Source organism: Ceratotherium simum, chromosome 22 (genome assembly GCF_057802395.1).
Source record: "Ceratotherium simum simum isolate JZ-2026a chromosome 22, ASM5780239v1, whole genome shotgun sequence".
Classification (NCBI taxonomy): domain Eukaryota; kingdom Metazoa; phylum Chordata; class Mammalia; order Perissodactyla; family Rhinocerotidae; genus Ceratotherium; species Ceratotherium simum.
Window position 1 is genome coordinate 14,111,864 of NC_141921.1, and position 24,793 is coordinate 14,136,656.

Here is a 24,793-nt window from a genome sequence, read left to right on the forward strand (position 1 = left end):
AGCAAGTTCCCTCAGACCAGTTGGGGAAGGGAATCTGAGAACCTGAGTATAAATGCTAGCTCTGCCCTTGGCTGATAGACTTGGATATATACAGGAATGTTAAGGGGAACGGGAATTGTTCCTCTGTGCCCAGTATGATATTTCTTGCAGCATCCTAACCCTCACTCACCACAACACCTGCTAAACCCCTAGGAAGGCCCATGTAGAGCCAATGGTAAAACGAATCATTTGGACTCCTGGAAAGCTTTCCCAAGAATTGTTGGTTCTTTTTTTTTTTCTTTTTGGTGAGGAAGATTGGCCCTGAGCTAACATCTGTGCCAATTTTCCTCTATTTTTTGTATATGGGGTGCTGCCACAGCATGGCTTGATGAGTGGTGTAGGTCTGCGCCCAGGATCCGAACTTCCAGGCCACCAAAGCAGAGTACGGAAACTTAACCACTATGCCACCAAGTGTTTCTTTTTTTTTTTTTTTAAAGATTTTATTTATTCAGTTTTTTCCCCCCAAAGCCCCAGTAGATAGTTGTATGTCATAGGTTCACATCCTTCTAGTTGCTGTACGTGGGACTCGGCCTCGCGTTGGACGGAGAAGTGGTGCCTCGGGGCGCTCCCGGGATCCGAACCCCGGGTCGCCAGCATCAGAGCGCGCGCACTTAACCGCTAAGCCACAGAGCCGGCCCTCACCAAGTGTTTCTTTATTTTCCTTCTCCAGGACACTGTTGCCCTGCTCCTCCCTGACTTATTATTCTATTTTTTTATTCAATTAATGAGTACTTATTAAGCACTTGTTATGAGGCAGGCATTGTGCTAGATCAACTGTGGGATCAATGGTGAACAAGTAGACGTGGATCCTGCCCTCATGGAACTTAGAACCTAAGTTCCACAGTGGATTGTGGAGACCTTGCTTTTTAGATAGCAAGGAAACTTGCTGCCAAGATTAGAAAGTGATCCAGGACCTGTTTTCCAGTTACCAGTCTGGGCTATCTGTATTCCAAAAATGAAGTTAACTCTTGGCCATTAAAAGGCTTATTTTTTACTCCCAAATGAAAATGAAGCCCTGTGAAATAGGCCCTGGTCTTGATGGGCTGGGAAGGGATGCAATAGTATTAGAGATCATGATATTTTTTTTTTAACTATTTACTATGGAAAATTTCACACAAATATAAAAGTAGAGAAAGTAATATAATGAACTCCCATGTATCCATCACACAGCTGCAACAATTATCAATTCATGGCCAATCTTGTTTTTATATATGCCACCACCCACCTCCCCATTGTAACCCCAGATTATTTTATTTTATTTTATTTTTATTTTTGGTGAGGAAGATTGGCCCTGAGCTAACATCTGTTGCCAATCTTCCTCTTTTTGCTTGAGGAAGATGGTCCCTGAGCTAACATCTGTATCAGTCTTCCTCTATTTTGCATATGGGATGCTGCCACAGCATGACTTGATGAGCAGTGTGTAGGTCCGAGCCCGGGATCCAAACCCGCGAATCCTGGGCCACTGAAGTGGAGTACACGAACTTAACCACTATGCCACCAGGCTGGCCCCCCAGATTATTTTGAAGCAAGTCATTATGATATAATTTCATCTGTAATTATTTCAGTTGTAATTATCTGTAAATATTTCAGTGTATATCTCTTTGTATATCACTTTGTATACCTTTGTATTTCTGTGGTATTCATTGTAATTTTTCCTTTTTCGTTTCTGATTTTGTTTATTTGAGCCTTCTTTCTTTTTTTCTTAGTGAGTCTAGCTAAAGGTTTGTCAATTTTGTTTATCTTTACAAAGAACCAGCTCTCAGTTTCATTGATCTTTCTATTGTCTTTTTAGTCTCTATTTTATTTATTTCCACTCTGATTTTTATTATTTCCTTCCTTCTACTGATTTTGGGCTTCATTTGTTCTTCTTTTTCTAATCTTTTTATCTTTTAAACAAATACCTCAATACCACTATCACACCTAAAAAAAAAAACTAACAATGCTTTCTTAATCATATAAAATAAGATTGTAGCTTTTGGTGTCTGCATATGCAGTTTTGCACCAAAGCTAGCCTCATCCTGGCTGCTGTAGCTCCTTTGTAGCTCATTTGGCCACCACCACTTAGCTGTTCCCACACCTAGCAAGTGTAGTGCAGTGGTATGTGCCTTGAGAACAAGCCTGAATTTGGTGATTCTGTGGCTCCTGGCCAGAAGATCTGCCAAATGGGCCTTTCCCAGAGCCTGCTGTAATCGAGAGTGATACAGAGCCTCAGCTCAAACTACTTCCCCATCTCAAGATCTTTTAAAGAGACCTTCATCTCTTTTTTCTCCCCCATCTACCCTTCACCTCTCAGAGTTGTTGGGACTAAGGGCATTATATTAAAAATCGGTAAATTTCAATATATTAGGCAAAGTATAAAGGCACAGCAAGACAAATTAGAATGGTACTCAAGGAAGATTCTTTATCCTGGCTGGAATAGTGGAGGTCTTATCTCACAAGTGTGGGAGATGGGATTGAAGAGGTTATTGGGAGCAGCATGTAGAAGGCCTTGAAAGCTGAGCAGGGAATTACATACAGATCTTTAAATAGAATAGTTGCATATGGAATGAGCAATGATGCAGCCTGGCAGGGGAACATAGACCATTCTGGATGGGAAAGAGACTCCTTCAAGGTAAGTAGAAGGCATTTATAATAATTTGGTTATGAAATGATGACTTCTTTAGGGATGAAAAGGAAAAATTAAACCTAGGGGAAACAACTTCAAGAAAGAACTGCTTTAGCAGTGCTTTGTAGTCGTTCACCTATGAAAGTTAACGTATTCCACCCTGTGTTTTTTCAGTTGTTCATGTGTTAATGTCTTCCACCCAGTTTCTTTGAGATTAGATACCTACCTGGATTGGTAAGGCATTCAATATATGCTTGGTGAGTGGGAGAAAAGGAGACGTAGTGACAGTTTGGATAGCAGAAGTAATTTGGTACATCAGTAGTGAAAGAAGAGATGAGGATTTCTTCAGTTGACTAAGTAGAAGAGCAATAGGGAAAGCTGTAGAGAGAAGAATATCTGCACTCTCATTGACAAGGGAAGTTTAGTAATGAACTCTGTGACCTTGGATAGGTGTCTACCTTCCTGTACCTCAGTTTCCTCATCTGAAAATTGGGATAATAATAGTACCTGACCCATATGGTTGTAAAAAATACGTAGTAAAGAGCTTAAAGCAGTAGTTGATGCATAGTAAGAACTCAGATTAACTTTTTTTTTTTTTTAAAGATTTTATTTATTTTATTTTTTCCCCCAAAGCCCCAGCAGATAGTTGTATGTCATAGCTGCACATCCTTCTAGTTGCTGTATGTGGGACGCGGCCTCAGCATGGCCGGAGAAGCGGTGCGTCGGTGCGCGCCCGGGATCCGAACCCGGGCCGCCAGCAGCGGAGCGCGTGCACTTAACCGCTAAGCCACCGGGCCGGCCCTCAGATTAACTTTTAATTGATCACCTACTGTGTGTCAGGCACTATGTTGCTAGGCGGTAAAGATAAAAAGATGGAGTTTCCGTCTTCAGGTTGCTCACAATTTAGGGAGAGAGGGACGGGTTAAACAAATTATTACAATAAAATGTGAGGAGTAATATTAGAATATAATAGAGTAGTATAATAGCATAATAGAAGCACAAGGGAATTTAGGGCAATGATAGAAATGCTCTATATCTTGATTTGGGGTAGTGATTACAGTAGTATACATTAGACAAAACTCATTGAACTGTACATTTAAAATAGGTGTATTGGGGGCCGGCCCCGTGGCTTAGTGGTTAAATGCGGACACCCCGCTACTGGCAGCCCAGGTTCAGATCCCGGGCGCGCACCGACGCACCGCTTCTCTGGCCATGCTGAGGTGGCATCCCACAAACAGCAACTAGAAGGATGTGCAACTATGACATACAACTATCTACTGGGGCTTTGGGGAAAAAAAGGAGGAGGATTGGCAATAGATGTTAGCTCAGAGCTGGTCTTCCTCAGCAAAAAGAGGAGGATTAGCACGGATGTTAGTTCAGGGCTGATCTTCCTCACAAAAATAAATAAATAAATAAATCCTTAAAAAATAAAATAAAATAAAGTTGGTGTATTTTGTTATATGTAAATTACATTTCAAAAAAATTGATTTAAAAAGTTTTAAAGAATGAATTGGACTTACCACAATTTTTGTAAAACTCAAAGCAACAGATATTTAATAAATATCTAGTATATTCTGATTACTTTGTTGGGGGCTGAGGATTCCAAGATAAATACAAAGTCTTATATGCCACTGTCCTCTGGAACCTTGAGAAAATTATGAGACAAGAGAAAAAAAATGAGTTGGAGATCCCCAGTCTTAATAAATGGGGAAAAGGCGCTTCAGACGGCAAAAATGCCATGACTGCTGTGCCTTAGAAAGATGCTATAGCAGCAGTGGATGGGAGGGAGGGATTGAAGGATTATTGGGCTAAACTAATATCACTGGTTCAAATTAACTTTAGTGGCAAAACCCATCACTAAAACTGAACAGAATTCAATAACCTAAGGTACTTACTTGCTGTTTCAATATAGACTTTTAGCTAGCCTTCAAATCATCTCTCCACTGGATTAATATAGCATCCACCTTGCTAGTCTTCTGCCTCCAGGCTCTCCCTTTCCAATGTATCCTCCACAAAACTACCAGAGGTCTTTCTAAGTTGCAAGTCTGACCACATCATTACCTATTTGACCAGCTTTGCCAGATTCCAAGTATTTACCAATTGCAGTACTAATGCCCCATAAGTGAAGTCAAGAATTGGGAATAAGCAACCGTGCTGTAAGATGAGAATCAGAGTGATAACTAAAGCCACAGTGGAAGATGAAGTTATAGACTAGCTAGAAAGCCATGAGTAAGCATAGGAAAGCAGAGTAGAGATAAGAAGCAGAGATGAGGGACCTTGTAGTGCCATGAGAGATAGGCAGGAGCCTTAATTCCTTACTGTTTAGTTCAAGCATCCATATTGACTTGGCTGTACTTGGTTTCCTGTCCTTAGGTGTCCTAGAGATTGCATGATGTATCCTTTACATAAATAACAGAACAAAATTAAGCCAAGAACATGTGGCTTATACACCTTCTAACCAGGGCTGTTAAGTGATGGCCGCATACTGACATCTGAAGATGCAGGTGCTACCAAGATTAAACCAGGGTAGTCTCCTTTAACTTTTTAGTTACATTCATTTTGATCTCTGGGACTTCTGGAAATCACTGTCTGCTGGGTAAGGAACAAAGGCCTAGCAACACATTGTATTGACTTAAAGTTACCTTAAAGATGAATCTCTCAGTTGAGCTTGCCTGTGCCATCAGAGGGCCAGCCTATGCTAGGAAAGATAATCTTTTTAAAGAGGACTTAAAAACTGGCATAATAATTATAATTAAAGCACTCCTAGGAAGAAGCATCATACAGAACTAGAAGATCTAAAACCAGAAGAAAAGATATGTTTAGTTTGGTGAGGATTTAAAAGTAATTTCCCTGTAAGTATAATGTTTCATTGGTATCCTTTCTATCTTTCTTGCTTCTCTGACAAATCCTAAATATCCATTAAAACTTGCCTAGATGTTACTCCTGTTGGAAGCTTTCTCACAATTTTTTCCCCTTCACCTCCACTTAGATTAGGTACGCTTGCTCTGTGCTACCATCATATTCTGTGCTTATCTCCATCAGGTATAATTAATTATTCTCTCTTCTGATCTTGTATAATCTTCAATTATTATGCGCATCCTATTACATAGTATTTGCATGTCTGTCTTTTCGACTTTTTTGAACTCCTTGAGGACAGAATCCTGTCTGATTCATCTTGCGACACACAGTATATGCTCAGTAAATATCAAGGCAACCAAACTGTCAACTTCATTTGAGGGCATGGGTTTACCTGTTTTGTTTCACTGTTATATCCCCACTGTCTGGAACATACCTGGCACATTTTGGTTGCTCAGTGAGTAAATCTGAATAAACAAAATGTTTATTGAATTGACCTAAGCCTAAGCAGTCTCTCCAGCTTGTAGGATCGGAACATGTTTTTCTTTCTCAAACCATATTCACCAACATTGAAAATTTATAGAAGCTTTCAGTATTTTGCTAAGAAGGAAAAAACGGTATCACAGAATACTATATACCAAATACCTAGCTTTAAAGTCAGTACTTTTTAATCTAAAATAATTTCCTGTTTACTATTCCAGATTATATCTGTTTTCTTTGAAGGCAAAAAAAAAAAAAAGCCTGGAAACAAAGCATTGGGTTAACTCAACAATCACCTTTTCTTCCTAAATTACAGCTCTGCTGAGAGAAGAGGCAAGAAAACCCAAACCTTTAATATTCTGTTTTGTAGACTTGAGTTCCAAGCTTTATAAAAGTAGGTTTTCTCTTCTACTTCTTTCCTAACTAATATTTTGAAGGACTGACTTGAAGTAGAAGACATTCAGAGGATTTTAAGTCTCTTTTGATTTGCTTACAAAAACAAAAAAGCCAGAATGCAAAAGTAGCTAAATTTTTCCATTTGCCATGGACATCATTTTTAGGCTTTCCCTGGAATCTTTTGGCCACAAATAGGGCCTAATCTTAGATCAAGGCAAAATGCTAAAAATACCAGACTTAAGCAGAACTAATAATCATGTATTTTTTCAAATGTTGGATTTTTAATACTAGTAATATTATTAATAGAGAAACATATTTAGAGTTCATTACATTTCAAAATCCGGAAGGCTCTACTTTCTATGTCCAAAAATCAGAAAAAGAAATTATTGCCAGTTATCTGACCTAGAGGGATGACACTCAATGATTTACACATTCATTTATTTGTTTATTCAAATAAATTTTTATTTAACACTGACTACATGTTTATTGGTAGAAAGGCAGTAAGCAGAAAATTATAAATCCTGTGGAAAGTGCTGTGGTTGCAGTAAACACAGGATACTAGCTATTATGTTATAGTGGAAAGAATCATGGGCTTTGGGATAGATGTGGAGTAAGTTTCAGCTCTGCCAATTATAAAAGCTGTATTAACCTTAAGCAAAATAATTAACCTTTCTAAACCTTGATTTCCTCACTTATAAAATAAGAACAATGATACCTACCATGAGAAGTGCTATAAGAATTTGAGATGATGTATATTAATTTCCTAGCATAGAACTCAACATGATATGGATTCAAAAACAGTATATATAATTCTCATTGCTATGCGAGTACAGAGCCTACAAATGTTATGAAAGGTCTCCAAAGAGAGATGATATTTGAGAGCTGCCTTGTGGCTCAATAAATTTTCACAAAGTGAACACACCCTTGTAACTACTATTCGGGTCAAGAAACAGAACATTACCGGATTTCCAGAAACTTCCCTCATGCTACGTCTCGGGCCACTATCCTGAGCCTTAAATAAATTTAAGGAGATAAGATCATATTTGTACTTTGGAAAAATCCCTGTGGCTACAGTGTTAAGAGGGTAGATTGAAGGAAGAAGAGACATGATCAGATTGTACTTTAGAAAGAGTATTCTGTGTATAATATGAAGGATAGATTTCAAGAGGTAAGACTGGAGGGAGAGAGACCAATTAAAAGTAGTTGCAGGAATCCAGGCAAATGATGACAGTGGCTTGGACTAGGTGGTGATAGTAGAAATGGAGAGAAGTTGACAGTTTTAAAAGAGATTTAGGAGATAAAATCAGCCGTGTTTGGTGACTGATTGTATGTGAGGAGTGAAGGAAGAAGGAGGAGTCAGGATGATTACAGATTTCTAGCTTGAGTGACTAAATGAATCTTCATGTCACGAAGCAAGATAACCAGTGTTGGTGGGGGGAGGTTTGGGAGAAAGATGATGGGTTCAGTTTTAGACATTGAGTTTAAGGTACCTGTGTCATCTAAATGGAGGGATCCATCAGGCAGTTGAAAATGTAAGACTAAAATAAAGGAGAGACGTCTTCGCTGTGGGTCTGCATTTGGGAATCAGCAGCAAAAAATCCACTAAGTGATGGCCTGTCTCAGGGAGACAAATAGCATGAGAAAAATCTTAAGAAAAGGAAAAACCTGAGAAACACCAAATATTTTAGGAGAAACAGAGGGAGGGCTATCAGAAATAGGAACAGATCAAGAGAGTGATGCCACAGAAATTAAGGGAAGAAGGCAAAAGGAATGGCCTGTGGCTGTGAAATTTGGAAAATTCAAAACATATAAAAAGAAAATATTACCCATAATTCTACTACTGTGAGATATGATAGATTTATAGAAATAGAATTATACAAATAGAATTACAGGTGAGATAATATGAATATCTTCAAGACCTTTGCTATGTATTGCTAATTGCTTTTCAGAAAAGATTTTAGCAGTTTACACTCCGATTCCCATTGTATGAGAGTAACTGTCTCAAAGCACCCTTATCAGTAATGAGAATTATTTTAAATCAGCTAATTTTTGATTGGGAGAAAAAGTGCATCTTGTCTTATTTTTTTTTTAGTTATTTTTTTTTTTTAAGATTTTATTTATTTATTTTCCCCCAAAGCCCCAGTAGATAGTTGTATGTCATAGCTGCACATCCTTCTAGTTGCTGTATGTGGGACGTGGCCTCAGCACGGCCGGAGAAGCAGTGTGTCAGTGTGCGCCTGGGATCCGAACCCGGGCCGCCAGCAGCAGAGCGCGCGCACTTAACCACTAAGCCACGGGGCTGGCCCTTTTTTTTTTAGTTATTAATAGCTTTATTTTATTTATTTATTTTTTAATTTTTTGTTTATTGCAGTAACATTGATTTATAACATTGTATAAATTTCAGGTGTACATCATTATACTTCTATTTCTGCATAGATTACATCATGTTCACCACCCAAGTACTGATTACAACCCATACCACACACATGTGCCGAATTATCCCTTTCACCCTCCTCCCTGCCCCCTTCCCCTCTGGTAACCAACAATCCAATCTCTGTCTCTATGTGTTTGTTTGTTTTGTTATTATCTACTACTTAATGAGGGAAATCATACGGTATTAGACCTTCTCCCTCTGACTTATTTCACTTTGCATAATACCCTCAATGTCCATCCATGTTGTCACAAATGACTGGATTTCATTGTTTCTTATGGCTGAGTAGTATTCCATTGTGTATATATACCACATCTTCTTTATCCATTCGTCCCTTGATGGGCACTTAGGTTGCGTCCAAGTCTTGGCTATTGTGAATAACGCTGCAATGAACACAGGGGTGCATGTATCTTTACACATTGGTGTTTTCAAGTTCTTTGGATAAATACCCAGCAGTGGAATAGCTGGATCATATGGTAGTTCTAGCCTTAATTTTTTGAGGAATCTCCATACTGTTTTCCATAGTGGCTGCACCAGTCTGCACTCCCACCAGCAGTGTATGAGAGTTCCTTTCTCTCCACATCCTCTCCAACACTTGTTGTTTCCTGTCTTGTTAATTATAGCCATTCTGACGGGCATGAGGTGATATCTCATTGTAGTTTTGATTTGCATTTCCCTGATAGTTAATGATGTCGAACATCTTTTCATGTGTCTGTTGGCCATCTGTATATCTTCTTTGGAGAAATGTCTGTTCAAGTCTTTTGCCCATTTTTTAATTGGGTTGTTAGTTTTTTTGTTGTTGAGATGCATGAGTTCTTTATATATTTTGGAGATTAACCTCTTATCACATGTATGGTTTGCAAACATCTTCTCCCAAGTGTTAGGTTGTCTTTTCGTTTTGTTGATGGTTTCCTTTGCTGTGCAGAAGCTTTTTAGTTGGATGTAGTCCCATTTGTTTATTTTTTTCTGTTGTTTCTCTTGCCCTGTCAGACATGGTGCTTGAAAATACGTTGCTAAGACCGATGTCGAAGAGCATGCTGCCTATGTTTTCTTCTAGAAGTTTCATAGTTTCAGGTCTTACATTCAAGTCTTTAATCCATTTTGAGTTAATTTTTGTGTATGGTTGTAAGGTAAGGGTCTACTTTCATTTTTTGCGTGTGGCTGTCCAGTTTTCCCAACACCATTTGTTGAAGAGACTTTCTTTTCTCCATTGTATGTCCTTGGCTCCTTTGTCAAAGATTAGCTGTCCATAGATGTGTGGGTTTATTTCTGGGCTTTCGATTCTATTCCATTGATCTGTGTGTCTGTTTTTGTGCCAGTACCATGCTGTTTTGGTTACTATAGCTTTGTAGTATATTTTGAAATCAGGGAGTGTGATACCTCCAGCTTTGTTCTTTTTTCTCAGGATTCCTTTAGCTATTCGGGGTCTTTTGTTGTTCCATATAAATTTTAGGATTCTTTGTTCTATTTCTGTGAAAAATGTTGTTGGAACTTTGATAGGGATTGCATTGAATCTATCCTAAAGCAATGCTTTAGGAAGTATGGACATCTTAACTATGTTAATTCTTCCAATCCAAGAGCACGGAATATCTTTCCATTTCTTTCTGTCTTCTTCAATTTTTTTCAGCAATGTTTTATAGTTTTTGGTGTACAGATCTTTCACCTCTTTGGTTAAGTTTATTCCTAGGTATTTTATTCTTTTTGTTGCAATTATAAATGGGATGGTATTCTTAATTTCTCTTTCTGCTACTTCGTTGTTAGTGTATAGAAATCCAAATGATTTTTGTATGTTGTCTTTGTATCCTGCAACTTTATCGTATTCATTTATTACTTCTAAAAGTCTTTTGGTGGATTCTTTAGGGTCTTCTATATATAAAATCATGTCATCTGCAAATAGTGAGAGTTTCACTTCTTCTTTTCCAGTTTGGATCCCTTTTATTTCTTTCTCTTACCTGATTGCTCTGGCTAGGACTTCCAGTACTATGTTAAATAGGAGTGGTGAGAGTGGGCATCCTTGTCTGGTTCCTGTTCTTAGAGGGATAGCTTTCAGTTTTCCACCATTGAGGATGATATTAGCTGTGGGTTTCTCATATATGGCCTTTATTATGTTGAGGTACTTTCCTTCTATACCCATTTTATTCAGAGTTTTTATCATAAATGGCTGCTGTATCGTGTCAAATGCTTTCTCTGCATCTATTGAGATGATCATGTGATTTTTATTCTTCATTTTATTAATGTGGTGTATTATGTTGATTGATTTGCGAATGTTGAACCATCCCTGCATACCTGGAATAAATCCCACTTGATCATGGTGTATAATCTTTTTAACGTATTGTTGTATGCGATTTGCTAGTATTTTGTTGAGGATTTTTGCATTGATGTTCATCAGTGATATTGGCCTGTAATTTTCTTTTTTTGTGTTGTCCTTGTCTGGTTTTGGTATCAGGGTAATGTTGGCTTCGTAGAATGAGTTAGGGAGCTTCCCCCCCTCCTCAATTTTTTGGAAGAGTTTGAGAAGGATAGGTATTAAGTCTTCTTTGAATGTTTGGTAGAATTCACCAGGGAAGCCGTCTGGTCTTGGACTTTTATTTTTGGGGAGGTTTTTGATTACTGTTTCGATCTCCTTACTGGTGATTGGTCTATTCAAATTCTCTATTTCTTCTTGATCCAATTTTGGAAGGTTGTATGATTGTAAGAATTTATCCATTTCTTCCAGATTGTCGAATTTGTTGGCATATAGCTTTTTATAGTATTCCCTTATAATCTTTTGTATTTCTGAGGTGTCGTAATTTGTCCTCTTTCATTTCTTTTTTTTTTTTTTTTTTTTTTAAGATTTTATTTATTTATTTCCCCCAAAGCACCAGCAGATAGTTGCATGTCATAGCTGCACATCCTTCTAGTTGCTGTATGTGGGACGCGGCCTCAGCATGGCCGGAGAAGCGGTGTGTGGGTGCGCGCCCGGGATCTGAACCCGGGCTGCCAGCAGCGGAGCGCGCGCACTTAACCGCTAAGCCACGGGGCCGGCCCTTTCATTTCTGATTTTACTTATTTGTGTCTTCTCTCTTTTTTTCTTGGTGAGTCTAGCTAAAGGTTTGTCAATTTTGTTTATCTTTTCAAAGAACCAGCTCTTGGTTTTATTGATTTTTTTCTATTGTTTTTTTAGTCTCTATTTCATTTATTTCTGCTCTGATTTTTATATTTCCCTTCTTCTACTGATTTTGGGCTTTGTTTGTTCTTCTTTTTCCAGTTCCTTTAGGTGCATTGTTAGATTGTTTATTTGAGATTTTTCTTGTTTGTTGAGATAGGCCTGTATTGCTATAAACTTCCCTCTTAGAACCGCTTTTGCTGTATCCCATAAATTCTGGCATGTCGTATTTTCATTTGCATTTGTCTCCAGGTATTTTTTGAATTCTCCTTTGATTTCTTCATTCACTCAATCATTGTTCGGTAGCATTTTGTTTAATCTCCACGTATTTGTGGCTTTTCTGATTTTCTTCCTAAAATTGATTTCTAGTTTCATACCGTTGTGGTCAGAAAAGATGCTTGGTATTATTTCAATCTTCTTAATTTATGGAGACTTGTTTTGTGGCCTAATATGTGATCAATCCTGGAGAATGTTCCGTGTGCATTTGACAAGAACGCATATTCTTCAATTTTTGGATGGAATGCTCTGTATATATTTACTAGGTCCATCTGTTCTAGTGTGTCATTTAAGGCCAATGTTTCCTTATTGATCTTCTGTTTGGATGATCTATCCGTTGGTGTAAGTGGAGTGTTAAAGTCCCCTACTATTATTGTGTTACTGTCTATTTCTCTTTTTATGTCTGTTAATAATTGCTTTATATATTTAGGTGCACCTACATTGGGTGTGTAGATATTTACAAGTGTTATATCCTCTTGTTGGATTGTTCCCTTGATCATTATGTAATGCCCTTCTTTGTCTCTTTTTACAGTTTTTGTTTTAAAGTTTATTTTGTCTGATATGAGTATTGCTACCCCAGCTTTCTTTTCATTGCCATTTGCTTGGAGTATCTTTTTCCATCCCTTCACTTTCAGTTTGTGAGTGTCTTTAGGTCTGAAGTGTGTCTCTTGTATGCAGCATATATATGGGTCTTGTTTTTTTATCCAATGAGCCACCCTATGCCTTTTTTTTTTGTGAGGAGATCAGCCCTGTGCTAACATCCGCCAATCCTCCTCTTTTTTTGCTGAGGAAGACGGCCCTGGGCTAACATCTGCGCCCATCTTCCTCCACTTTATATGGGATGCCGCCTTAGCATGGCTTGCCAAGCAGTGCATCGGTGCGCGCCCGGGATCCGAACCAGCGAACCCCGGGCCGCCGCAGCGGAGCGTGCGCACTTAACCGCTTGCGCCACCGGGCCGGCCCCGCCACCCTATGCCTTTTAATTGGAGCATTTAGTCCATTGACGTTTAAAGTAGCTATTGATAAGTATGTACTTACTGCCATTTTTTAACTTTTTTTTTTTTCCTCAGTGTTTTAGTAGTCCTTCTCTGTTCCTTTCTCCTTCTATACAGAATTGATGGTCTCTTTAGTTTGACCTGTGTCTAAAAGCTCTACTTTTTAACTCCCCTCCTCCCTCATTTTATGTTTTGTGCATTTGTATCCATTACCCTCTTATCATGGAAATAGATAATGTTTCCTATTTGTGGTCTTCTCTTTTCCCCTTAAATCAGTCCCTTTAACATTTCTTGTAGCACTGGTTTCTTGGTGACAAACTCCTTTAATTTTTGCTTGTCTGGGAAATTTTTGATCTCTCCTTCCATTTTGAATGATAACCTTGATGGGTAGAGTATTCTTGGCTGTAAGTTTTTTCCTTTTAGCACTTTAAATACATCGTGCCACTCTCTTCTAGCCCGTAAGGTTTCTGCTGAGAAGTCAGCTGATAGCCTTATGGGGTTTCCTTTGTATGTAACTTGTCTTTCTCTTGTGGCTTTTAGGATGCTCTCTTTAATTCTGGACATTTTGATTACAATGTGCCTTGGTGTGGGCCTCTTTGGGTTTATCTTGTTTAGGGCTCTCTGTGCTTCCTGTACCTGATGTCTGTTTCCTTCCTTAGGTTAGGGAAGTTTTCATCTGTTATTTCTTCAACTAGATTCTCTGCCCCTTCATCTCGCTCTTCTCCTTCCGGGACATCTATAACACGGATGTTAGTGCACTTGATGTTGTCCCAGAGGTCCCTTAGACTGTCCTCACTCTTTTTAATTCTTTGCTCTTTTACCTGTTCAGCTTGGGTAATTTCTTCTAGTCGTTCGTCCAGCTCGCAGATCTGTTCTTCTGTATCCTCTACTCTGCTTTTGAGTCCCTCTAGTGAATTTTTCATTTCCAGTATTGTATTCTTCATTTCTGATTGGTTCTTTTTTATATCTTCCATTTCTTTGTTGACATTCTCACTGAGTTCATCTATTCTTCTCCCCAGGTCAGTGAGCATCCTTAACACTCTTTGTTTGAACTCTCTGTCAGGTAGGTTGCTCATTTCTGTTTCACTTAGTTCCTTTTCTGGGGTTTTGTCCTGTTCCCTTACTTGGAATGTATTCCTTTGCCTCCTCATTTTGCCTCTTTCCCTGTGCTTGTGTCTACATATTAGGTAGGTCAGCTACGTCTCCCGCTCTTGGATAGGTGACCTTATATAAGTGATGCCTTAGGAGGCCTGCAGTGTGCTTCCCTCAGTTCTTAATGTTCCAGGGGTCAGTGACCCTTATGTGGGCTACGTGTGTCCTTCTGTTGTGGCCTGTTTGCTCTCCCTGTAGGCACCCAGGGAGGCCAAGTTATGCTCCTGGCCAGCTGTTGTAATGCTCAGCTGCTTGTAGTTGTTGTGGGCCCTTCGGTCTCTGTATCGGGTGTGGGGAGCCCCAGCACAGTTGGCTGCAAGTTCTAATACCACATTTGTGTTTCAGTATTTCTTTTAAGTAAGTAGGCCCCCAGCGTGGCAGGTTGTTAGGCTCAGGGGCTTACAAATGCTATAAGCCTCCAGCCTTTAGGTCTCTTGTCAGCTCTCTGAGGATTGCAGCTGGGTGTGGCTGGCCTCAGGCACAGGAGCACCCAATTGTTTCAGGCTTTGGAAGGTGGGGCAGACCCCCTATGTGGGTCTTTGAGAAGCACAAGTCTTCTGCAGCTGACAAGCCCTGCCGCCCACAGGTCCGCACGCACACAGTCAACACAGTCCTGCCCCGTGTGCGCGCCACGACCTCCTGAAGTGGACCCGACCTCCTGAAGTGGACCCAGTCTCTCCACGGTGGGAGCCCCACACACTCCACCACCGCCCCACACTCTCCACCCGCTCCTTGTGCACGCCCTGCCCCAATGAAGTGAGCTCAGTTGCCAGGCTGCAGAGAATCCAGTCACCAATCTATTCAGGCCCACAAGTTGCCTGAGGGCTTGTTGTTGGGTGGGCCAGTCTCTAGGTGGGCTGCCTGCCCTGGCTGAGCTGGATTAAATCGGTGCTCTAGTGGGTGGGGCAGACCTGGGCTAGCAGGCCCCAAGGAGAACTCCAATGGCATCTGTGTCAGCACACCCACACCAGGCCACAACAATGGCCGCCGCCAATGTCCCAGTCCCTGGAGAGGTCTCACCTCTCACTGCAATGCACTCAGAGCCTATCAGGTGAGTCTCTTTTCACCAAAGCACTGTGCACCTTTCTTTCTGGTGATTTTAGGTTGGCTTTCTGAATCGGGTGAGTGTGCGCGTGGGCCCTTTAAGAGCCGGTTTTTATTTCTTTGTGAACCAGCTTTTCTGGGGGTACTCCCCAATGTTTTAGTAGCAGGCAAAGTCAGATATTATGCCACTTGTCTCAATTGTGCTAGGTCCACAAAATGCCCACAGCAGGGGTGCTCCCGGCTCAGGGTCCCACTCCTCCAGGGAGGGCTACGTACCTGTGGGCTGCTCCCCAGCGGCCATGAGGCACTGCAGCTTGTGAAGGCGGTGTTTTTCCTCTCCAGAAGGGGGTGTCTGCCTCTTCCACCTCAATTAGGATTGTTCTTTGTTGCAGGAGTTCTTCTTATCCAGTTTTCGGTTCTCTCTCAGGGGTAATTTTTCCACGAGTAGTTGTAAATTGGTTGTGTCCGCGGGAGGAGGTGAGTTCAGAGTCTGCTTACACCACCATCTTGACTTTTCCGCATCTTGTCTTAATTTTTATCTCTTTTAAAATATTTTTATATGTTTTAAACATTTATATCTATTTATCTGTTAAAGATGTTAACCCTTTGTCCTATTTGTAACAACTGTCTTTTTAATTTGGTGGAGTTGTTTGTTTACAGTTAGTCATCAAATGTGTTGTTCTCCTTTGTGCTTTCTTCTTTGTTGTTGTTGTTACTGCCTTCCAGTTGATTCTGACTCTTAGTGACCCCTGTGTGCAGCAGAGCAGAACCCTCCCAGTCTTTTTTGTACCATCCTCTCATCTTCCACGCTTAGACAGTGCTCCACTACTGTTCGTAGGGTTTCATGGCTAGTTTTTTCCGAAGTGGTTAGCCATGTCCTTCTTCCTAGTCTGGAAGCTCCACTGAAACCTGTCCACCATGGGTGACCCTGCTAGTATTTGAAATACCAGCAGCGTAGCTTTCAGCATCACAGCAGCACACAACCACTACAGTATGACAAACAACAGACAACAGGTGGTATGGTTCCCTGACCGGAAATGAACCCTGGCCACCACAATGATAGTGCTTAATCCTAACCCCTAGACAGCCAGGGCTGGCTTCTTATTTCTGAGGAGCTTTTAATTTTATGAGATGAGGCCGGTGTTTCTGGGAAGGCTATGATAAGAGGGAAATGAGAAAGTGAGCTTGCCCAGGCCCGGGGCACTGGTTCCAGCTGCTAGTCTTCAGCCCCAAGGTCATGATGTTCACAGCGGTTCACAGTGGCCTGTCCTACTTCTTTGCGTGACTTTGAGCTGCCTCTACTTTGACTAGGAAGCGGGAAGAGTAATTTTGTCTTCCATCCAACTGCATTATAGGAATTGACCTGATGCTGAGTGCCAGTAGAGGCGGGTGGGACCTGGCAGGACTGCTTAATGTCCCCTCTTCAAATTACTGTCTGATCTCCTTAAAGGGCTCTGCCTGAAGGGGCTGTGTGCCACGGCTGGTTTGCTTGCCCCTTGCAGTGACAGTTCTTTTTGGCCCATAATGTAAATATAATGGCTCTGAAATCCCCCAGCTGTCCATGCTTTGGCATTTCTTCAAAGGGAACTGACTGGTTTTCCACCAGAGGGGGCCAGCAAACATTTGCTATCCACACTGGTTTGGGCATTAAGAGGGGAGAAAAAGAGCTAAGAGTATGTGTTGTTTCATTCTTTGTATTCATATGGAAATTTTTAATCTCCGTCAAATCATGAGAAAAATCACATTGAAATTCAATACAAGAGGGACCGGCCTGGTGGCACAAGCAGTTAGGTGCGCATGCTCTGCTGCGGAGGCCCGGGGTTCACCGGTTTGGATCCCGGGCGCGCACCGATGCACCACTTGGCAAGCCATGCTGTGGTGGTGTCCCATATAAAGTGGAGGAAGATGGGCACGGACGTTAGCCTAGGGCCAGTCTTCCTCAGCAAAAAAAGAGGAGGATTGGCAGATGTTAGCACAGGGCTGATCTCCTCACAAAAAAAAAAAAAAAAGAAATTCAATACAAGAGCTTCCAGCTTACATAGAATTTTTCAAAGATGTTTGATTTGATCCTTTAAAAATGACAAAAACCATGAATTGTGTAGCTCCGGTGTTCATAATTTTGCTCAGCTTCCGCCTCTGTCTTGCCTTCCTACCTACACTCCATCTGTATGGTCCTGTGTCAGCCTGCAGAGCTTCTTTGAATGGGAGCTGGGGAAGGGGGTGGGAGGTATGCAGCAGTGGTCGGGTTTATCCGGCTGCTTATACATTAACCGCTCTCTCAGGCCACATTATCTCATCTCTCAGAGTCTTGTAACTGGTCTCCCTGTCTTCAGTTCCAGGTCTTCTTCTTCGTTCTACTTTTTCCAGGCCTATTTCCATTGTTCCTAGAATTACCTTACTAAGAAATAGAACTGATCATGTCACTTTCTTGCTTAAAAACTACCACTGGCTTCTCAGTTCAGCCATTGTAGACTGCCACAGAATGCTTCCATGATCTGGCTTCCTCCCCTACCTAAATCGGCCTCATCTCCTTCTACCCTTCTCCTTAAATCCATAATCAGGCTACTGCCCACTGGATTATGAATTCTTTGAAGTCAGAAACAGTATATTTCTAAGGCCTAGCACAGTGACTGGCATATTAATAAATGCTTGGTAAATGCTAAATAAATTAAGTACTGATTTAAAATTCCAATAAGGTCACAGTGTAAGAGAGAAAACCAAAAATCATGTGCTAGTCTCTCACCCCTCTGTGCTTTTGTTACTGCACAAAATTGGGGTTCTCTGCCCGATGCACATAAATAAGCTAATTAATTATGGCACCAGCCTTTGAGGGGAGAAATCAGCTTTATTCTGGAAGATTGATCTCCAGAGAGACGGGGTGTGTGCCCTCAGATCTGTCTCTCCAATTGAGGATTTTTTTTTTTTTGTGAGGAAGATCAGCCCTGTGCTAACATCTGCCAATCCTCCTCTTTTTTTTTTTTGCTGAGGAAGACTGGCCCTGGGCCAACATCCGTGCCCATCTTCCTCCACTTTATATGGGACGCCACCACAGCATGGCCTGCCAAGCGGTGCATCGGTGCATGCCCGGGATCTGAACCGGGGAGCCCCGGGCTGCCCAGCAGAGCAGGCTCACTTAGCCACTTGCGCCACCGGGTGGCCCCCCGATTCAGGATTTGGGAGAAAATTTAAGAAGTTAGGGAGAACAGGCTTGGCATGCGGAAATGCTGGTGGGACAGGTTTTGATTGGTGGGCTTCAGGGATTTACGGTAAGGTTCTAAACATTTACGATGAAGTTGGGAAGGAATTTTAACACCAGATCTTCCTGAATGAGGGACCCCTCGCTTCCGATAAGAGTCCGGCTTTCAAGTTCTGGTGACGTCCTGGTCCTTGGGTTCCATAGAAGTAGGATCTTTGGTTCAGAGGTCGTTTCAGGTCACGATTTCTTCCCTTGTGCATGCCCTGGCTACGTGACTTTGCAGTTTTTCTGAAAGACGATCCTTAATCACTTTGTTGATAAGAGATGGGGTCTGTTTGAACTGGCTCTAAATGGGCCTGTGGTTACACTTTCATTTCCTTTGCTAAGTATAAATCAAAAGCATACTCACTGTACTAAGGATCAGGTCCCTTTTCCTGTTACAGATTCCTGGTCATTTAGACCCAATATCCTGTCTTGATACCCACCAGGAAGCACCATGCCTCCTGGGACCCAAAAAAGCCAAATGAAGGAGAGCTCCAAAGTTCTTGGCCAAGAGTACTGACTGCTTATATCTGAGTGATGTAAAAATAGTGCAGGAATTTCTTTACCTTCCGGAAATTCTTCTACACATTGATCTTTGATCTGATTTTCTGTAAGTGCTGTCCTAGACCAATCTGATTACATGAGAGTAAACTGAAGTTAACTTTGTTGTGGGAATTCTTTGATAGACATTGGTAAATAAGTACAACTGTTGTAATGTGAGGGAGCCCACTCTTAAGTAGGTGGGAGGATGAAATCTGCATGGGAAGTACTTAGTCATCAGAATGGATTTTAGGGGCCAGCCTGGTGGCATAGCAGGTAAGTGTGTGCACTCCGCTGCAGTGGCCTGGTATTCACAGGTTCGGATCCTGGGCGCAGACCGACGCACCACTTGTCTTGTGGCAGCATCCCATATAAAGTAGAGGAAGATGGGCACCAGTGTTAGCCCAGGGCCAATCTTACTCAGCAAAAAGAGAAAGATTGGCAACAGATGTTAGCTCAGGGCTAATCTTCCTCACAAAAAAAAAAAAAAGAAAAAGAATGGATTTTCAATTTGCAGAATCTGAATCAAACCAGGAGAGTAGTACCATAGAAGCTAAGAAAAAATAAGAGATAACAAACTTAAGAATGGCCTAAAAAATGAGGCCGCCCCGTGGCATGGCGGTTGAGTGCGTGCACTCCACTGCTGGCGACCCAGGTTCGGATCCCAGGTGTGCACCAATGCACTGCTTGTCAGGCCATGCTGTGGTGGTGTCCCATGTAAAGTAGAGGAAGATGGGCATGGATGTTAGCCCAGGGCCAGTCTTCCTAAGCAAAAAGAGGAAGATTGGCATGGACGTTAGCTCAGGGCTGATCTTCCTCACCAAAAAAAGAACAAAAAAAAAATGGCCTAAAATGGTAAAATTTGACGATTTGCATAAAGAAGAAAAGAATCACCCATAATTTCTCTACTATGAGGGAGTATAGAGCAGAAATCATGTATACCGTCTTTCTATAATACAGCTGTTATTATTAGAAAATAAGAAATATATAATTCATCACCATAACAGATTAAAGGAGAAAAAATATGATCTCCATACATGAAAAAAAATTTTTTTTTCAATTTAATACCCGTTCATTGATGAAAGCTCTTAGCAAGTTAGGAATAAAAGAGAACTTCCTTAACCTGATGAAGGGTATCAACAAAAAACTTGTAACATATGCCAACATTGCCTATAAAGCATGAAACCCAATATCTACACGTAGAAGGCAATCAATAAAGGTTAGCGTTGATGATGAAAAGAAAAAAAAACATACAACAGTTATCAGTCTAAATGATAAAATATTAGAATTCCCTTTAAAATCAAGAACAAGTAAGGATGGGGCCGGCCCCGTGGCTCAGCGGTTAAGTGCGCACGCACCGCTGCTGGCGGACCGGGTTCGGATCCTGGGCGCGCACCGACACCCTGCTTCTCTGGCCATGCTGAGGCCGCGTCCCACATACAGCAACTAGAAGGATGTACAGCTATGACATACAACTATCTACTGGGGCTTTGGGGGAAAAAATAAATAAATAAAAATTATAAAAAAAAAAAAAAGAACAAGTAAGGATGACTGTTATCAGTGCTTCTATTCAGCATTGTATGTGAAGTCTTAGCCAATATGGTAAGAACAATGAAATTTATAAATAAAAGATACAGGAATTGGAAAGGAAGAAGGAAAATTGGTGTTTTCATAGTTGATATGATTGTCAGAATCTACAGATAAATTTTTAGAATTAATAAGATTATTTTGCAAGGCAATTGGCCACAAGATCAAAATACAGAGTAAATTGAATTTCTATAAACCAACAACCAGAAGAAAATAATGTTTAAAAGACACCATTTATAGTACCAACAAAAAATATGATTCTTAGGATTAATCTAACAGATGATATTCAAGGCCTTTATGGAGAAAACTTTTAAATGTTTTTAAAACAACTTTTTTCAAAAGACCAGAGCATTCTGCCTTCTTGTGAGTTATTGCCAGTTAAGAGTCAAGGTACCATGTTAAAATACACACACACAAACAACAAACAAAACACGTACACATGCACACCATGTAGATGGGACTTTGGTGAAAGACTATTTTCTGCATAAACCAGGGGAAGGGATTCTCAGATTCAGTACACTACCCTCCCACCTCCAGCCTGAAGCTGATGGAAAACTTAGATGCTCTGCTTCTCCAGAACTGCCAAGTCCATTCCACTTTTGATCTCTGTCAGTCCCAAGGTGGCATAACAGGAAGGAATTGAGCTTTTCCTTGCCTGCACGGAGTTTTTGATCCCAATAGGATCCAGATAGTTAGATTTCTCATATTTGACCACTCTTTCTTCCTAGGTCAATCACTTCCATCCGAAGTGAACTAATTCCATACCTAGTAAGAAAACAGTTCTCAGCTTCCTCACAACAAGGACGAGAAGAAAAAGAGGAGGATCTAAAGAAAAAGGAGCCGAAGTCCTTAGGTCAGTGCTTGGGTTGGTGCAGTAAGACAGTAAGCAGCACTTTGGAGAGAGTGGCTGGGCAGCTTAGTCCAGCCCAAGATGTCTGTCTCAAGGCAGCAGATTCTTCTCTAGCCAACAGGCAAAATAGTTTAGGTGACGCCACTCCCTGAGTTCTGGGTAAGCTTGCTCAAGCAGACTCTGTCACCGTGCTCTTCAGGGACAGGCTAATCATGCTTCAGGTCCGTTCTCTGGTTCACACCTCTGGTTTAGCTGTGTTCCTCACTAGACAATTTTGACTTTAAGCTCTGCCCACCACTTCTCAGTTGGTGCCCACCTTGTTCTTCAGGCTCTGGGCAACCCCTCTCCTGACTAAACTCAGCCTCTTCTGTCAAGGGAAGAAAGATGAAGAAGTGTACAATTACAGTCCAACCAGAGGCCAACCAGACTATCTCCTTTCCAGGATGTAGGGGCAAGGTCTGTCTTGTTTGCACTCATATCCCTGCCTAGTCCCTGGCCTAGTCCTGAGCTCATAGTAGATGTTCCAAAAAAATATTTATCAAATGAATGAACGGAGACAGTATAGTATGATGGCTAATATTACAGGACTTGACGTCAGACAGACCTGGCTTTGAAATCTGACTCTGCCTCTTATTAACTCTGTGACCTGGGGCAGGTTACTCAGTCTTCTGAGCCCCAGTTTTCTTATCATAAAAGATCTCAAATAATCGTTGCAAGATTTGAAAAACTGGACCCAGGTACTCTGGCTCCAAATCCTGTGCTATTTCTGTCATAACACAACTGCTAGATATGGTAATAGAGGCTAGCAAGACAAAGCCAACATCGCTGGTCACTAAAGTCTGGACACTTGCTTTTGTTCCCTAGTTGTACTTGATTATTAGTCAAACTTGCTTTGACCTCTTTTTAAACATTTTTCTATCATACAATATTTCAAACGTACAGGAAAGCACATTGCCTCTTTTCATTTGACTTAGTCTTTCAGGTTTTAGTGGGATTTCCCCAGGGTCCATGTTGCATGAGTGAGTTCCAGGGCTAGAGGTGTGAGTTGTACCCTCTTTCAAAATTTGATTGAGTATATATTCCCTCTTGCATCTTTCTCTCATTCACTTGCTCTGTTTGCATGTTTGTTCTGAAGATATTTACAGTTTTATAAAAGAAGCCAATACACTGACCTTTGCTCCCTATGATGCCTGCTGGAATGCCTGTCAAGAAGACAGATGGGAAGACTTATCCAGGTCACAGGTGCGCTGCTATGTCCACATCATGAAAGAGGGGCTCTGCTCTCGAGTGAGCACCCTGGGACTCTACATGGAAGCAAATAGACAGGTGAGAGGATGGGTTTAGAGGAGAAATCTTGGGAGTCCCTGCCCTAGAAACAGACTGAGCTTTTTGCCTTATTTCTTTATTAGGTACCCAGTGACCTGTTTAGAATCCCTCTCATTCCCAAGGTTGAGCAAGACCTGGCATGTCAGGGGAGACCATGGGGGTATGCAGGTACAGCAAAAGGGGAAGCAGGAGGCCTGGTCCATAAAGGCAGAGCCTCTGTGGCTCCAAGGAAAGACTAAGATCTCCAGGAAGGCTAACTTCTGGCCTGTAGGTTCAGCAGCTTTCTCCTATTCTGCTCAGCATGGGGATATCTACAGTAGTTCATAAATAAGCAGATAAATACTGTGTAATCATTACTGTGATAAGGTAAACATAGGCACACAGAGTAGGCTTTCCTAAGAAGGTGAAGGAACAGGTATTGAATAGCCAGATGGCATGCCTCAAGGAAGGAATGTCTATGAGAGAGAAGTCTCTGGAAACAGCATTAGAAAGAGAGTAAGGAGTCTTGCTAATCCCTCCTTTTAACCCTGAGGTTTGTGAGATGTGGAGAATGAGCTTCTATTGAAGGGGAAGCAGTGCCCTAAAAGACAGGCCGGATTTTAGTTAAGGCAAGCGGTGAAGAAGGGACAGTGAAGAGGCTGAGGGTGTAGGGGAGCTCTTTGTATAGCAGGCACAGGAAAAGGTTTTAGGAGGGAAGGATGATGAGATCGTGAAATGAAACTGAGCAGTAAAGAGTTGAGATGAGAATAGGAAAAGACAGATGGTGAGGGAATGACATTGGGATGGCATTCAAGGACAACAGGGATGAGATGATGAAAACATTAGCTCTTGGCATGGTTCCTGGTAGAACTCTGTGAAAACTGTCATTGCAGGTGCAAGTTTGGGTGAGGGAGGAGTAAGTAGAGTGATAAAGGATTGTTTAAAATTGAGATTGGGGTTGAGTCCCTGAAGAAAACCTGGCTCAGGAATCTTCAGGACCCACACCATATGGTGGGTATAGCCCCAGTCGCAGATCTCAAGCTGGTCCCAGCCTGGATTGGTTATAGAGCCAAGGGAATCCCAGCCAGAGAGTTTATGAGAAATCACAACCAGTCCCATGTTTACCGAGGCCAGTCCTGGGTAAAGTTAACCCCAACTTAGGGTCAGAGCTGTTAGAAAGCTTCCTTAATTTGACTTTCAGTTCTCTTTTTTCAAGTCTATGACTAGAATCTCTCAGGCTGGTCTGAAAGCAGGTCCATGGATAGCCTGAGGCTAGAGAAGTATCCTCTGAAGTGCCAGCAGCGGCTGTGTAGCAGACAGGCCTGAGTGGCATTGGTTGGAGTGTAATAGAGGAGATCTCAGGGATAGAGGCTGAGGGATTAGCCTTGATATTGCCAGTGTAGCCAGTCCTGGCAAGGCCTCCCTGAGCCAACGTGGCCACCACACACAGTGCTCTGACCAGCATTCTTCCCACGCTGGAGAATCACAGATAGGTACACTGTGCCTTCCTAACAGATCTGGAGCTAAAACTACTCCATACTTGTAATTTTTTCAGTTTTCTCATAGCGGAGAGAGAATAGTGTGAACTTCCCCTTCAACATCTTTTTTTTGGCTGGTGAAAAACATGGATGCCTTCTCTTGATTGTGGAATTTGTCTAACATTGCTCCCATCCTCACCTCATGCATGGCCACAGTAGTCCAGGAGGTGAGCAGGAGACTAGGATGACTATGGTCAGGACTCAGGATGCTCCTTGCCTTCATTTAGGCCTCCTCTCCCAGGTGCTGCCTAGGTATCTCAAAGGCTTGTCTCACTGCCTATCAGCTGAGAGACATGGCATTACTTTCAGGGAGGAG

At 41.6% G+C, this 24,793-nt stretch overlaps 1 protein-coding gene across 3 annotated transcripts in view; it reads left to right on the plus strand.

Moving 5' to 3' along the window:
• The window catches only part of EIF2B3 (eukaryotic translation initiation factor 2B subunit gamma), a 144,899-nt gene that overhangs the window by 95,296 nt on the left and 24,810 nt on the right, over positions 1-24,793 (plus strand). For all 3 annotated transcript variants that reach the window (XM_004442010.3, XM_087446061.1, XM_087446060.1), the window contains exons 7-8: positions 21,513-21,637; positions 22,770-22,960. In XM_004442010.3, coding sequence (XP_004442067.1) covers positions 21,513-21,637; positions 22,770-22,960 — 316 coding nt within the window. The remainder of the gene's footprint in view (positions 1-21,512; positions 21,638-22,769; positions 22,961-24,793) is intronic.